The sequence below is a fragment of the Nerophis lumbriciformis genome, linkage group LG12, assembly GCF_033978685.3.
Source record: "Nerophis lumbriciformis linkage group LG12, RoL_Nlum_v2.1, whole genome shotgun sequence".
Taxonomy (NCBI): Eukaryota; Metazoa; Chordata; class Actinopteri; order Syngnathiformes; family Syngnathidae; genus Nerophis; species Nerophis lumbriciformis.
In genome coordinates, this window is record NC_084559.2 from 31,234,188 (window position 1) to 31,250,645 (window position 16,458).

The window sequence follows — 16,458 nt, forward strand, 5'->3', positions numbered from 1 at the left end:
CACCGCCGGTGTCCACCAACGGGTTCTAGGATTACCGCCACGACAGGCACCAACTACCCTGCGGCCACAGCTCCAATCGGCCGCCCCGACAACAGAGGTACGGAACATCGTCCACTCGGACTCAATGTCCAGCGCCTCCCTCGTGACATGTTCAAAGTTCTTCCGGAGGTGGGAATTGAAACTCTCTCTGACAGGAGACTCTGCTAGACGTTCCCAGCAAACCCTCACAATGCGTTTGGGCCTGCCAGGTCTGTCCGGCATCCTCCCCCACCATCGCAGCCAACTCACCACCAGGTGGTGATCGGTAGAAAGCTCCGCCCCTCTCTTCACCCGAGTGTCCAAAACATGAGGCCGCAAATCCGATGACACAACTACAAAGTCGATCATGGAACTGCGGCCTAGGGTGTCCTGGTGCCAAGTGCACATATGGACACCCTTATGTTTGAACATGGTGTTTGTTATTGACAATCCGTGACGAGCACAAAAGTCCAATAACAAAACACCACTCGGGTTCAGATCCGGGCGGCCATTCTTCCCAATCACGCCTCTCCAGGTTTCACTGTCGTTGCCAACATGAGCGTTGAAGTCCCCCAGTAGAACGAGGGAATCACCCGGGGGAGCACTCTCCAGTACTCCCTCGAGTGAATCCAAAAAGGGTGGGTAATCTGAACTGCCGTTGGGCGCGTAAGCGCAAACAACAGTCAGGACCCGTCCCCCCACCCGAAGGCGGAGGGAGGCTACCCTCTCGTCCACCGGGTTGAACTCCAACGTGCAGGCTTTGAGCCGAGGGGAAACAAGAATTGCCACCCCAGCCCGTCGCCTCTCATTGCTGGCAACGCCAGAGTGGAAGAGAGTCCAGCCCCTGTCAAGAGAACTGGTTCCAGAGCCCTTGCTGTGCGTCGAAGTGAGTCCGACTATATCTAGCCGGAACTTCTCCACCTCACGCACTAGCTCAGGCTCCTTCCCCCCCAGCGAGGTGACGTTCCACGTCCCAAGAGCTAGCTTCTGTAGCCGAGGATCGGACCGCCAAGTGCCCTGCCTTCGGCTTCCGCCCAGCTCACATCGCACCCGACCTCTATGACCCCTGCTATGGGTGGTGAGCCCATTGGAGGGGGGACCCACGTTGCCTCTTCGGGCTGTGCCCGGCCGGGCCCCATGGGGACAGGCCCGGCCACCAGGCGCTCGCCATCGTGCCACACCTCCGGGCCTGGCTCCAGAGGAGGGCCCCGGTGACCCGCGTCCGGGCGAGGGAAATCTGGGTTCCTTGTTCGTGTTCTTCATAGAGGTCTTCGAGCTGCTCTTTGTCTGATCCCTCACCTAGGACCAGTTTGCCTTGGGAGACCCTACCAGGGGGCATAGAAGCCCCCGGACAACATAGCTCCTAGGATCATTGGGACACGCAAACTCCTCTACCACGTTAAGGTGGCAGCTCAGAGAGGAGCCCAGATATATACTTTGCAAAATGAGTTATATACACAATAAGATTCTGTAAATGATTTTTCCAATCCCACACAATCAAAATAATTAGTTATGCGATGGCATTGATCCATATACTGTCCGTGGTCAAAAAAATATTTATCGAGTGAGCTCTAGGATTATCCGTCGGTCGCGTTCCCAGATATGTCGAACTATCTGGTTCTCCAGACATCATTCTACTCAAGAAAACAGATGAAAACTTAGGAAAGCATTGAGGTCTACAATTTTTTTTGGGTGTGGCTGGGTAAAGGAAATTGGTACCTAGACTCTCCCGTATAAATATGCATCGTTTTTGCTCGGTTAAGGTTGCATTTCTAGATTTAACTGTGTCTACTGCCATGTTTGTTATTGTTGTTGCACGCACCGTTTATGAGTATGCGTGCTTTTCCCCGTCTTTATCAAAATATAACTATAGATGTCAACATTGTGTATGTGCTGAAAGCTTCATTTATGATTGCTACCTTTGGTAAAAGCTTAACGCTTTCTGGTTTTTGCTCACATTTGGACTCGCCGATTTGGTGCTTTACGAAACACTCGTAGAAAAAATGTGTTTTAAGAAAGAAGTGAAAATTCAAATAATATTATAGGGAAACTGCACTTTTTTTGGAATCACAATCATTATGAAAGATAAGAACATACCACTATTTTGGTAATTTTAATCATTGGGGGAACTTGTTTCGTCAGCGCATTTATTTCCGTTTCCATAGCAGTGCACTTCCGGCAACAAATGTGTGTTCCTACTTCCGGAAAAAAACACGAGTGTATTCTAATCATGACGAAGAGAACTATTTTTGGGCAAATCAGAATTCACAACCTTATCTTTTTGAAGCTGAATACACAGAGAGTGAACTACTGCTTATAGAGGCGAGCACAAAGAGAGCGTGAAACGTTGGAGCAGAAGAAAGCCGAGAGAGTGAGGTCTGTGTGACTTTGACGGTGTAGATGTGGAACTTCGAGCCAAGCTATGCCAACATAAATGGCGTGCTTACCCAAAATAAACTGGAAAAAACATCTCCGTCCAGCTCGACCAAACGCACAACTTTCCATTGAGTGAGTTACCGTATTTTTCGGACTATAAGTCGCAGTTTTTATCATAGTTAGGCCGGGCTCCAGTGCGACTTATGTTTTTTTCCTTTTTTATTATGCATTTTCGACAAGTGCGACTTATACTCCCAAAAATACGGTACTTTAATATTGATCATGATACGCGCAGCATGTCATGCGTGTCATTACTACATACGGTGTCAAACTTGCGGTGTACAAACAATAAATGAAATATGGGCTAATAATTTACAGAAACCGGTACTGTAATATGATGATGTTTTCAGTCAGTACATATTGGTGTTCTATTGCATTGTGTTATACATTACAAACTCAAACGTAAATCGGGTGCTGATGTAGAAGTTAGCTTATTGCTTGCCATAGCTAGCTTTTACAGCTAATACCAAAGCATGGCGATGTGTTACTCCGCTAGAAAGAGAGTTTCTCCGCGTTCGCTCTTACAATAAAAATGTCTCTACAGCTTCGTTATTATACAGGTTACGGAACGTAAATGATGTATTGTTGGCGGTTTTTGAATGCATTTTTAAATTGATTTAGAAGTCGAATTGATTGCTCCAATTAGCTTCATTGCTAACCACCGAGAACGAGACGATTTTTACATGTTGGGCTGCAAAAAAAACTAAAACTTTGGTCTTCTTGTCTCTCATAAGGATTGTGAACGATAGGCAACATTCCCCAAAAAAGTGCAGCGGATTAAAAAAGTACCAGTACTTCTGATTCTGTTCCCCTTTAAGATAATACTTTAATTGGAAACTAATCTTTAACCAAGTGATCACTGCAAACTTGTGCATTCTTCGATTCTGCTCCCTTAGTCTGGAGGACGTGCCACTTTTCTCGGCGTCTTTCGTAAAATGTTGACATCTTTCGCCGTTCTTCATCACCTCTCGAAAAAATATGAATAAATATTTTACATTTTTGCGATTTGAACAGTTCCAACAGCCTAAAAACAACGCAAGCATACGTAATTTTTCTTCGAGAACGGCAAAATGCCGCCCTGAATGCTATGATTGCAGACTTACCCTGGCCAACCACTTCCAGCCTCACATAGTTAATGAGCTGGACGTGACGTCTGGTGAATACAACCTATTTAATTACAAAACAACTAACTGGCTAACTGTCCTCCTATGCAGCTGCCCTGCTGACACACGCATACACTGTAACTAGCCCTGTGGTGCACTCGCAGTTTGGAATAACAAAACTCCTGAACTTTAAAAGGCTATTTGCTACAATAATTAAAAATTCTTAAATAAAATAATAAATACACTTCGCTTTGTCGGTTAATCTTTTTGGCATGCTGCTGAATAGAGGGCGAGGGTGCAAAGTCAACAACACTGTGGCTACTTCCTAAATGTTTCAAACCACACATCGCTTGTCCATCAAATTCCATCCATCCATCCATTTTCTACCGCTTATTCCCTTTTGGGGTCGCGGGGGGCGCTGGAGCCTATCTCAGCTACAATCGGGCGGAAGTCGGGGTACACCTTGGACAAGTCGCCACCTCATCAAATTCTTTGGACTCATATTGAGTGAGCTAAACTAGAAAAATGCTGTTAAAAGGGCTAAAACACACCTAGTACAACAACAGCATTGCTGTGCTGACTAAATGAGCAACGGAGAGCAATCAGCCCGCCCTACTCAGTGGCCTAGTGGTTAGTGTCCGCCCTGAGATTGGTAGGTTGTGAGTTCAAACCCCGACCGAGTCATACCAAAGACTATGGAAAAACGGGACCCATTGCCTCCCTGCTTGGCACTCAGCATCAAGGGTTGGAATTGGGGGTTAAATCACTAAAAACTATTCCCAGTCGCGGTCACCGCTGCTGCTCACTGCTCCCCTCTCCTCCCAGGGAGTGAACAAGGGGATGGGTCAAATGCAGAGGACACATTTTACCACACCTAGTGTGTGTGTGACAATCATTGGTACTTTAACTTTAAAATTTAACTTTAACTTAATGTGCTGCTGGGCACAAAATGGCTACACTGCGAGGCACACAATGAGTGGATGAAACATTCGTACACCAAAGCATATTTTTATTCAGTCTATGGTTCATAAATGAAAAGTTTGTTCAATGAGGGGTTCGTAAATTGAGGTTCCAATGTATCCTGATTTGATTTGATGATCCTAATTTGCATTGATGCACACCCTTCTATTGTCAACCGAAGTACATTGAGGTATTCAAATAAAATGTTTTAACTAATCAAAAAAGTACCTACAGGTTCATAAAATTAACAATACCCAGGATAATTTTGATTAAGGTATTTTAGTAGTTCAGGTACAGTACCGGTACATTTACAGTAATAAGTTCTCCGTGAATGCAAAAGGAATACACCATTTTTTTCTCAACTGAAAAATAATGTAGTGTAAGCTAATGTGTAAGTTGGATTTTTTTAATGCAATGTTGTCCATTAAAGGTGAAATGTTGATTTTTTTTTTTCTGTTTCCAGAGCGGCCTTCAGATGTTTCTTGTGGTCATCGCTGTGTTGTCAGTACCTGTCTTACTCCTAGGGAAACCACTCTACCTCTATTGGCTTCACAATGGAAGTCATCGATTAAGAATGTACAGGGTGAGCAAAGTGCTTGTCCGAGTCATGATGGCTTACAATATGATCGTGCAAATCTGACTTGGCATTCTCTGTGTTCTCAGGGCTATGAGCGTGTGCGTCATAGCAGTGAAGAGGAACTGTTCTTGTTGCGAACTCATGACATGGAGGAGGGCAGCAGTCATGGTGAGCTCTCCTCTAGCGGAGAGCAGCACACAGAGGAGGTTAGCATGGCATTTTTTATGGTGCAACTGTAACAAATGCTGTTAATTTGTGTTTGTACATCTTGCTTTTGTCATTGTCATAGTTTGATTTTGCTGACGAGTTCCTGCATCAGGCCATCCACACTATAGAGTACTGCCTGGGGTGCGTTTCCAATACAGCCTCTTACCTCAGGCTCTGGGCTTTGAGTCTGGCACATGCCCGTAAGTACGTGGTGGACGATAGTCAACCTCTGATTTGTTTGAATTTTTTTATTATTATTGTTGTGTAGAAAATAATATAAATTAAATCAAAGTTTGCTTGTAGTTACATTGCAACGTTAAGAAAATAATTATTTTACTGACAACGACTTGGAGGTGCTTCTTGCTGGAGTGGAGACATTTACTAGTTTATACCACTATTATTGCAAGTTAGTGCAGCAGTGCATTTGCCGGGGAAAATATGTGGTTTAGTATTTCCCACTCTACGCTAGGGCTGGGCGATTATATGAACGTGATCGATGATCACAATTAATTTCAGTTCGATCACGGTGATCAGCTGTTAGCATATTTCCCCAATCAAACATGGTGGAAATGTCTGTTAGAAGATATCGCAATAGTAAACAGTAGGGATGAAAATAGCAATGGTGTTTGGTATAATCCTGCACGGAACAATCCGCCTTTATAGACCGTGATCCTGTGGGTGTCTGTGAATGTGTGTGTGTTTGTGTATTCGTCGTGTAACTGTGAATGTGTTTGTGTGCGTGAGTGCGCGACCAACCCTGTCCACCGTCACGGAAGTTAGGCTCGTCACGACGTAATTATTGTCCAATCAGCGTTGTGCTTCTTCCACCCCCCTACACAGCTGGAAGTGCAACCCAGAAGAAAAAAATAAAGTAATTTGGCCAACACTAGCATAGAAGTTGAAACCCAACATTTAGAAGAAGCAGCAACTTCAGTGACAGACTTTCGTCTCACTGACTGCTTAAATTCACACTGTGGTACACGGTCATCCTGCCCTGAATGCGGACTCGCAGGCAGAAACAGAATGTCTTTGTGACTGAATTAATGCATTGGTCACCGACTGGGAGAATAAACCCCCCTAATTTAATTAGGAAAAAGAGGAATTTTTATATCTAAATATTTTTTATCAGACTTTTTATATCTGATTTAACTTCTTTTAATATAACATGTACCGGTACTGAAAAACTCTGCAGGAACTTTTTGTTAAAATAATTTTTGAGTTTGTGAAAAAAAAACATTTTGTGCTTGAAATAATCATTAAACATTTTTTATGTGCTGTTATACATTATTTTACAAAACCTCAAATTTAAACTGCACTTTAATTAGGGGTGTCAAATGTTTTTTTCCAGTGAAACATGATTTGTAACGAAAAAATAATCTAAAATCTATTTTAATTTTTTTTTTTATCTGTTTTGTCCAGCCACTCAGGCAAATCATATTGTTGATGTAGATGCCCATATCTGCTATACAGATTTACTTTACAAAAGAGAAGTGTGGGATATTTCTATTGTTGTCTTACTGTATTTTTCGGACTATAAGTCGCAGTTTTTTTCATAGTTTGGCTGGGGGTGCGATTTATACTCAGGAGCGACTTATGTGTGAAATTATTAACACATTACCGTAAAATATCAAATAATGTTATTTAGCTCATTCACGTAAGAGACTAGACGTATAAGATTTCATGGGATTTAGCGATTAGGAGTGACAGATTGTTTGGTAAACGTATAGCATGTTCTATATGTTATAGTTATTTGAATGACTCTTACCATAATATGTTACGTTAACATACCAGGCACGTTCTCAGTTGGTTATTTATGTGTCATATAACGTACACTTATTCAGCCTGTTGTTCACTATTCTTTATTTATTTTAAATTGCCTTTCAAATGTCTGTTCTTGGTGTTGGGTTTCATCAAATAAATTTCCCCCAAAATGCGACTTATACTCCAGTGCAACTCATATATGTTATTTTCCTTCTTTATTGTGCATTTTCGGCCGGTGCGACTTATACTCCGGAGCGATTTATACTCCGAAAAATACGGTATTTGTATTTGACTTTAATAACTGTTTGGGTAGAATTTTATGAAACAAAAGTAGTTTTCTTATAAGTAATATAGAAATGTGTCACAGCTGGTATCTATTTTATAGAGAAATGTAGTTAATCATAGAACTGGCACCAGATGTCGTTAAAAAGTAATATGGATTTTGATTCAAGAATCGTTTTAAATCGAGAACAAATTCTGAATTGAATTGTTACCCCCAAAAATCCAATTGCTTCATGTAGGGCCCACACTGCAAGTCTATAAATAATATAGTAAGACACGTTCATAACAATATGTAATATGTTCAATATTTACCGTATTTTAATCATGTCTGGGATGGATTTCTTCCGCGGATTGATGTCTGTTTCCATAGCACCGCACGTCTGACTTCTGGCAACATATGTGTTCTTACTTTCGGAATTAAACACAAGTGTGTTTTCTAATCATGGCAAACTATTTTTGGACAGATAAGAAGTTACAACCTTATACTTTTGAAGGTACATAAAATGCTGCTTATAGAAGCAATCACAAAGGAAGAGTGAGACGTTGAAGCAGACGGAAGCCAAGAAAGGGGATGGAAGTGATTTTGACGCTATAAATATGGAACTGTGAAACAAGCTATATCGACATGAATGGATTGCTTACCCAAAATCAATCAATCACACTTGCCAGAAGTCCGACGTGCGCTGCTATGGAAACAGAAATCAATGTGCATAAAAATTAAATTCCGGAAATTATTAAAATGATCAAAATACAGTAAATATTGAGCATATTACATATTGTTATGAGCATGTCTGTTACTACATTATATATTTACCTGTAGTGTGTATATAAAACGGTGCTGGAGGGCTTTGAAGGCTACAACAGTGACTCCCATTAGCCCCATCTTTCAAGCGTTTTTTATCATCTTTAAAATTGTAAAAAAAAAAAAAAAAAAGACGTGCGTTCTTGATGATTGTAAACAATAGGCAGTATTTCCGAAAAAGTGCAGTTCCCCTTTAAGTAAGGGCACTCTTAAGATGAAGTACCATTGTAGGTCGACTTATTTTATTCTTGCTTGTGTTTTCAATACTTTTATCATGTTATTGTTGTTGTCGCCATATTGAACTGAGAAGCTAGGATAAAGATGTGTACCACTGTCCAACATCACACTTCACTCAAGTTCCATTTCCGGCTCTATGGTCATTATTATATTTCGCATTTTTACCATTGCTTGTATCTCTCTGTGGTGAGGTCATACCAAAAAAGCCAAAGAAAATGCATTTTGGTTTTTAGACGCTCACTCAGCTAAAATGTCAAGAGATTCGGAGGCATATTTTGTTCTCAAAAAATTTGATCGAACTCCAATGTTTTAAGACTTTAAAAGGTTGCATACACAGCATCATATTTTCAGTTTGTCAAAATAGTGGGTCTCTTTTTGGCTTATAGAGCTATCTGAGGTGCTGTGGGCCATGGTGATGCGAGTTGGACTAAGAATGGAAACAACTCTGGGGGTTTTATTCCTGGTGCCAGTTTTTGGCCTGTTTGCTGTTCTCACTGTGTCCATCCTGCTGGTGATGGAGGGTCTGTCTGCTTTCCTCCATGCCCTTCGGCTGCACTGGTAAAACACCTCACACAATGCATGTCAGCAACTCTGTTTTATTTCACCACATGATTTACGAATCATATTTTTCCTCCCTCAGGGTGGAGTTTCAGAATAAATTCTACAGTGGGACGGGAGTCAAGTTTTGCCCTTTTTCTTTCTCTCTACTACCCTCCAGCTTTGAACAGGAAGGTTTACTGTGAAGGACTTTTTCTTGGTTGGTTAACAAGTCTTGGATGTGATCGATTAGTCCAGTGATTTCATGAACTTATTTGGAATGTTTTAACCCTTTTTCAAATGTTGTCTACTTGTAAAAGGATCACCACACCATCAAGTATTTGCAAGAACATTGTCAGTATGAAATGTGCACAAGCTCCTTTAATGGTATTCTATTGATATACTGTCTATACCAGGGATATTCAACTGGGGGCCAAATCCGACGCAGGAATGACACCATACCAGCTCCCAGTTCAAAACTTGGGAGACAAACATTTTTGCAACAAATTTCTAAAAACACAAGGGTGCTCCTGAAAATGCTCCAGTGTACTGTAAACTCATTGGCAGATCCTTGCATTTACATTTTAACTTTGCCAAACTTGCGATTAACATAACTGAGGCGTTCCTCAAGGCACTCCTTTTTGTCCCCCGTAATGTGATTTATGTAACTAAGGTGTCGCTTCAGCTTGTTTATTTCAGATGCAGTCAGGAGTCATTTGTTCAACTTCTCTAGTAGTGGTGTTCCTCAAGGTTACATTTTAGGCCCTCTCATTTTTATCATTTGGGCTGTTCAACTATTGGCCCACAAGTTCATTTAAAAAAAAAAAACTTGTGAGAGACTCTTATTTTTGCAGCCGATTCTTAACACGGTCATAGAGATGAACTTTGACAGGCTTTTTCTTTTTTCAAAAAAGGTTGTTAGAAACCGCAGAGCGCTTCTGTAATTGACAGAATTAATGGATCAAAAGGTCCACTGTAAAGGACACTGGTTTTCTGGATTATACAAAATAAGACTAATAGTGAAGGGAAAAGTCTGGCCTTAAGCTTCCTGGAAATGTGGCTCTAAAACAATTTAATTGAATATCCTCAGTCAATAACAGTCTACTTTGTACCTTGATCCGTATGCTTCACGTTTTGTTCAGTTAAGAATTTAATTTAGAAAATCTATGTTCTTATTATTCTTAATTGGTTAATGTCATGTGTATGATGAAACACATCTGCTGAATGCACAATAGATGAGCACAAGGATAAAGTAATGGGTTGCTCATATGATTTGATATTTATATTAAAAAAAAAAAGATATTCCTTTTTTTTAACTAACACTCCTGAGCTATATGTATTTATTTGAATTCTACTTTGTCCATAAAAATGTAATTCTTTTGGCCTTTTCCCATGTTTCACTTTCAGCAGATTAGGTTTCTGACAAAAGTCGTTTGTTGCACTGCTTGCCTTACAGAAGTCCAACTAAATAACACTCATTTAGCAATGTGTTCTTCATTTTCAATACCAAAACAGAAGATGTAATAGATTTTTTGTAATTTAAAGTGCTTAAAAGGGTTGAGATGACATGTAAATACTTTGACAGAATTATTTTTTTAATTTATTTTAAAACATTTCAGAATTAAAGATGATTGTAGAGTTAATGTTTTTATTTTTATTGTGCCTCACTACATTCATTTGTGTGCCTTTGCATTTGCATGCCACAGCACAATTTAGCTTTCCGTGCATTTGTCTAGTATGAAATGTTATTATGCAGCCAAGTCTGGAATCTTACCAACCCTTGTTGATATTCTTGCCTCAGCTTGTTGGGTTGTTTGTTGTCAAGGTTCACAAGTTTTCTGTTGAGTTATTGTTAGTGCTGCACACTTTTTCAGGTGTTTATTTTGAATATTAAGCATAGACCTTTCAAAAATAATGCTACATATAGCAATTACTTCATTTTTTGTTAGATTAGTACAGGGGTCAGCAACCTTTATCACTCAAAGAGCCATTTTGACCCGTTTCACAAAATAAAAACAATGGGAGCCACAAAACTCTTTTGAAATTTAAAATGAAATAACACTGCATACAATTTTTATTTTATTTTTTGCTTTGTGTTATGTATAAACCAGGGGTCTCAGACACGCAGCCCGCACCTTAATATGAAAATGTAATGTTAGTGCGGTCCGCAAGTTCTATATGAATACCGCTTGACAGCATCACACTTGCCAACCCTCACAATTTTTCCGGGAGACTCCCGAATTTCAGAACAACTATTCTCTCGAATGTCTGCTGATTTTCACCCAAACAACAAAAGTAAGGGCGTGCTATGATGGCACTGCCTTTGGCGCCCGCTACAACCTGTACAAACAGCTTGCCAGCCCAGTCACATGTTGTATACGGATTCAGCAGACACACATAAGTGACTGCAAGGCATACTTGGTCAACAGCCATACAGGTCACACTGAGGGTGCCCGTTTAAACAACTTTAACACTCTTTCTAATATGCGCCACACTGTGAACCCACAACAAACAAGAATGACAAACACATTTCGGGAGAACATTCGCACCGTTACACAACAGAACAAATACCCAGAATCCCATGCATCCCTAACTCTTCCGGGCTACATTATACACCCCCGCTACCACCAATCCCCCCCCCCCCCTCTCCGTGTGTCGGTTGAGGTATGCGGGGTTTGGTGTTTATGTTTATATCACAACCCTCAGTGTAACCTGTATGGCTCTTGACCAAGTATGCCTTGCAGTAACTTACGTGTGTAAGCAGAGGCCGCATACTTCATGTGACCGGGCCGGCACGCAGATAGCATGGTGGAAAAGCGGACACGACTACATGTTATAGAGGACATTAAAAACTGTGCCATCACGGCACGCCCTCAATGTTGTTGTCCGGGTGAAAATCGGAGAATGTTTGCCCTGGGAGAGGCACTGAAATCCGGAAAAATCGGGGGGGTCGGCAAGTATGCAGCTGAGCCGCATCAGAGTGATCAAAGAGCCGCATGCGGCTCCGGAGCCGCGGGTTGCCGACCCCTGGATTAGTATAATAGCTTCTTGTTTAAGGAAATGCTGTCACCGTAGATGCATTAATAGCAGGTCTGATCATGCCCTTAAACTAATTGCATTAACTTAATCTGTCCATCTTCTTCCGCTTACCCGAAGTTGAGTCACGGGAGTAGCAACCTAAGCAATGAAGCCCAGACTTCCCTCTCCCCAGCTACTTCGACGAGCTCTTCCCGGGGTATCCCGAGGAATTCCAAGGCCAGGGAGACATAGTCTCTCCACCAAGTCCTGGGTCTTCCTCGTGGTCTCCTACTTGTCGAACGTGTCCTAAATACCTCCCCAAGAAATAAGAGAGCCCACCGCGGAGTCCACGGGCACTGCGTCCTCATTGGAAGACGTGTAGGGGGAATTGAGGAGGTCTTCGAAGTATTCCTTCCACTGATCCACAACATCCCCAGTCGAATAAGGCAGCACACAGTCTCCACTATACACAGTGTTGACAGTGCACTGCTTTCACCTCCTGAGGCGGCGAATGGTGATCCAGAATCGCTTCAAAACCGTCCGGAAGTCGATCTCTATTGCTTCTCCCGAACTCCTCCCATATCCAAGTTTTTACCTAAATAACCGCAAAAGCCTCACACTACTTGCCCTGTCGGTACCTCTCTGCCGCTTTCCGAGTCCCATGAGCCAAAAGGACCCGATAGGACTCCTTCAGCTTAACGGCATCCATCACCGTTGGTGTCCATCAACGGCAGGCACCAACCACCAAAATCAGGCACCAACCATCTTGAGGCCACAGCTCCGATCGGCTGCCTCGACAATAGAGGCACAGAACATGGTCCACTCGGACTCAACATTCAGAACCTCCCTCATAACATGTTCAAAGTTCTCCCGTGGAGGGAATTGAAACTCTCTCTAACGGGAGACTATGCCAGACGTTCCCAACAGACCCTCACTATGCTTTTGGGCCTCCAGGGTCTGTCCGGCATCCTCCCCCACCATCGGAGCCGACTCACCACCAAGGGGTGATCGTTTGATAGCTCCGCCCCTCTCTTCACCCGACTGTCCAAAACATGGGACCGCAAATCCGATGATATAACTACAAAGTCGATCATCGAACTGCGGCCTGGGGTGTCCTGGTGCCAAGTGCACATACCCCTTATGTTTGAACATGGTGTTTTTTATGGACAATCTGTGACGAGCACAAAAGTCCAATAACAAAACACCACTCTGGTTCAGATCAGGGTGGCCGTTTCTCCCAATCACGCCTCTCCAGGTCTCACTGTCGTTGCCAACGTGAGCGTTGAAGTCACCCAGTGGAACAAGGGAATCACCAAAGGTAGCACTCTCCAGTACTCCCTCAGGGGAGTCCAAAATTGGCATGTATTCTACACTGCTGTTTAGTGCATAAACACAAACAACGGTCAGGACCCGTCCCCTCACCCAAAGGCAGAAAGAAGCTACCCTTTCATCGACCAGGTTAAAATCCAATGTACAGGCTCTGAGCCAAGTATTGCTACTCCCGCCCGTCGCCTCTCACTGATTGCAACGCCAGAATTGAAGAGAGTCCAGCCCTTCTCGAGAGGACTGGTTCCAGAGCCCTGGCTATGTATGGAAGTGAGACCAACTAGATCCATCCATACCTCGTGCACCAGCTCAGGCTCCTTTCCCGCCAGCAAGGTGACGATCCACGTCCCCAGAGCTAGCTTCTGTAGCCGAAGAGTCGGACCGTCAAGGGCCCTGCCTTCTATGGCCCCTCCTACGTTGCCTCTTCGGGCATTGCCCTGCCACCAGGTGCTCACCATAGAGCGCCGCCTTCAGGCCTGGCCCCAGGTAGTGACCCACGTCCAGGTGAGGGAAACCTTGGTCCTCGATTTTGTGTATTCATAGAGGTCTTTGAGCTGCTCTTGGTCTGGTCCCTCACCTATGACCTGTTTGTCATGGGAGAACCTACCAGGGCGTAGAAGCACCTTGGATTATTGGGACACGCAAAATCGTCCACCACGGTAAGATAGCAGCTCAGGGAAGAGTGGCATTAACTTGTGGTGAGAAAATGCTCATTTTTGGCTCATTGTGTTCTATAGGACTACAACTTTTAACATAGCTGGAGCCTTTTTTTTTTTTCGAAATCAGGCTCACCCAAGGGTCAAATATTTACTTCAGTATTTGTATAACCGTTCAATTCAGACATGCATTTATTTAATGACACATTTCCACAAAAAAAGCATAAAGACAATGGTTGCACCGTTTTAGTGGAGATTGCCTCCTAAGTAAAGTACAATTTTACGGTAAATGTTGCTAGTCCTATATATAAAATACAGAATCCTTTATTTTTGTCGAAGTACTGTAGCTCTAAGTGCTTAATAAAAACCTTCATTAGAAAGAAATGGACAAAATGAAAAAAGTCAAGTTTTTATTCATACAAAATATTGAGTTGTGGATACTATGTTCTGTTAAGCATGCATATTCCATCTGTTTTTTCTCGGAAGGAAACATGTTTGCAGACCTCCGTTCTAAATTGATAAATACAATTGAGGCATTCTAATTTCAAGTAGATGCTACCCTCTCAAGTATTTTCATATATATATACGAGTGTTGTCAAATGATTGTTTTTTAAATCCGATTAATCGCATTATTGAATTTGGATTAATTGTGATTAGACACAGGTTATTACTTACATGCATAATTCAAAACAATAAAAAAAAACAAAAAAAAAACATGAATTGGCCTGACCACTGATCATGTGGCAACATGTGCCACCTTTCAGGTAAAGTACCCATTAAGGGTAAGGAATGTACAGTCAAAAAAAGTGTGTGTGTGTGTGTGTGTGTGTGTGTGTGTGTGTGTGTGTGTGTGTGTGTGTGTGAGATATCAAAAGTTTACATACACTTGTAAAGAACATAATGTCATGGCTGTCTTGAGTTTCCAATAATTTATCTTCTAAAAAAAACAATAAACTCTTATTTTTGTGTGATAGACTGATTGGAGCACATACTTGTTTAGCACAAAAAACATTAATCAAGTTTGGTTCTTTTGTGAATTTATTGTGGGTCTACTGAAAATGTGACCAAATCTGCTGGGTCAAAAGTATACATACAGCAACATACATTATCAGTTTTGGTGATGTAGAAAAGTTACAATCAAATCAAATTTGCTTCATGGCATGGCCTCTTAGTTTCATGGCATGGCCTCTTAACTTCATGTGAGTGATTATGATTGACAACACTTGTTTGCTTCTCTGACCCCTTTTAAATAGGGATCATGTGATGCAGTCATTAGACTCAGTTACAAACGCGACAATGGGAAAGTCAAAGGCACAGATCTGAAAAAACTAATCATTGATTTGACCAAGTCAGGAACGTCACTTGGAGCCATTTCAGAGCAGCTTAAGGTCCCAAGAGCAACTGTGCAGACAAATGTTCGTAAGTATAAAGTGCATGGCACAGTTTTGTCACTGCTACGATCAGGAAGAAAATGCAAGCTATTTTACCTGCTGCTGAGAGAAAATTGGTCAGGATGATAAAAAGTCAACCAAGAACCACCAAAAAGCAGGTCTGCAATGAATTGGAACCTGCTGGAACACAGGTGTCAGTGTCCACAGTCAAGCGTGTTTTGCATCGCCATGGACTGAGAAGCTACCATACAAGAAGGAAGCCCATGCTCCAGAAGCAACACCTTAAGGCTCGTCCAAAGTTTGCTGCTGATCACATGGACAAAGATAAGACCTTCTGGAGTAAAGTTCTGTGGTCAGATGAAAGTAAAATTGAGCTGTTGGCCACAAAACCCAGCAATATGTTTGGAGGAGAAATGGTGGGGCCTGTAATCCCAGGAACGGCATCCAAATATATATATATGTATGTGTATATATATATATATATATATATATATATACACACACACACACATTATACCGGTATGCATATATATGTGTATATGTATGTGTGTATATATTTGTGTGTATAAATATATATATATATATATATATATATATATATATGTGTGTGTATATATATATGTGTGTGTGTGTGTGTATATATATATATGTATATATATATATATATATATACACACATATATATGTGTGTGTATTTTTATATATATGTGTTTGTTAATGTATGTATATATGTGTGTATACATGCATATACGTATACATATGTTAATGTATATTTGTATATATATATATATGTATAAATGTAAATATGTATATACAGTATCTGATGTATGTGTGTTTGTGTATGTATATATATATATATATATATATATATATATATATATATATATATATATAATGTACATATGTATGTAGATTCATATGTATGTATATTTATAAGTAATAGATACATTATAATGTAATGCATTTAATTAATTAATATACAAGAAAACTTTGTATAAGTAAAATACTTTAAGTTAATGAAGTAAATACAATTTGCACACAAATTACAAGCCAATGACCACATGCCATTTATGGATGGGCCACTAAAAAATTATAAAATTACTTTTGGGTTGCATTATTTCAGACATTAAAACATTGTTTGGACATT

General features: G+C 41.2%; 1 protein-coding gene across 1 annotated transcript in view; it reads left to right on the top strand.

Moving 5' to 3' along the window:
* Positions 1-10,664, top strand: part of atp6v0a2b (ATPase H+ transporting V0 subunit a2b) — a 35,966-nt gene extending 25,302 nt beyond the window's left edge. Inside the window, exons 16-20 of the mRNA XM_061986352.1 lie at positions 4,981-5,100; positions 5,181-5,300; positions 5,384-5,501; positions 8,770-8,941; positions 9,024-10,664. Of these exons, the coding sequence (XP_061842336.1) occupies positions 4,981-5,100; positions 5,181-5,300; positions 5,384-5,501; positions 8,770-8,941; positions 9,024-9,126 (633 nt within the window). The 3' untranslated portion in view covers positions 9,127-10,664. The remainder of the gene's footprint in view (positions 1-4,980; positions 5,101-5,180; positions 5,301-5,383; positions 5,502-8,769; positions 8,942-9,023) is intronic.
* The last annotated feature ends 5,794 nt before the right edge of the window (positions 10,665-16,458 follow it).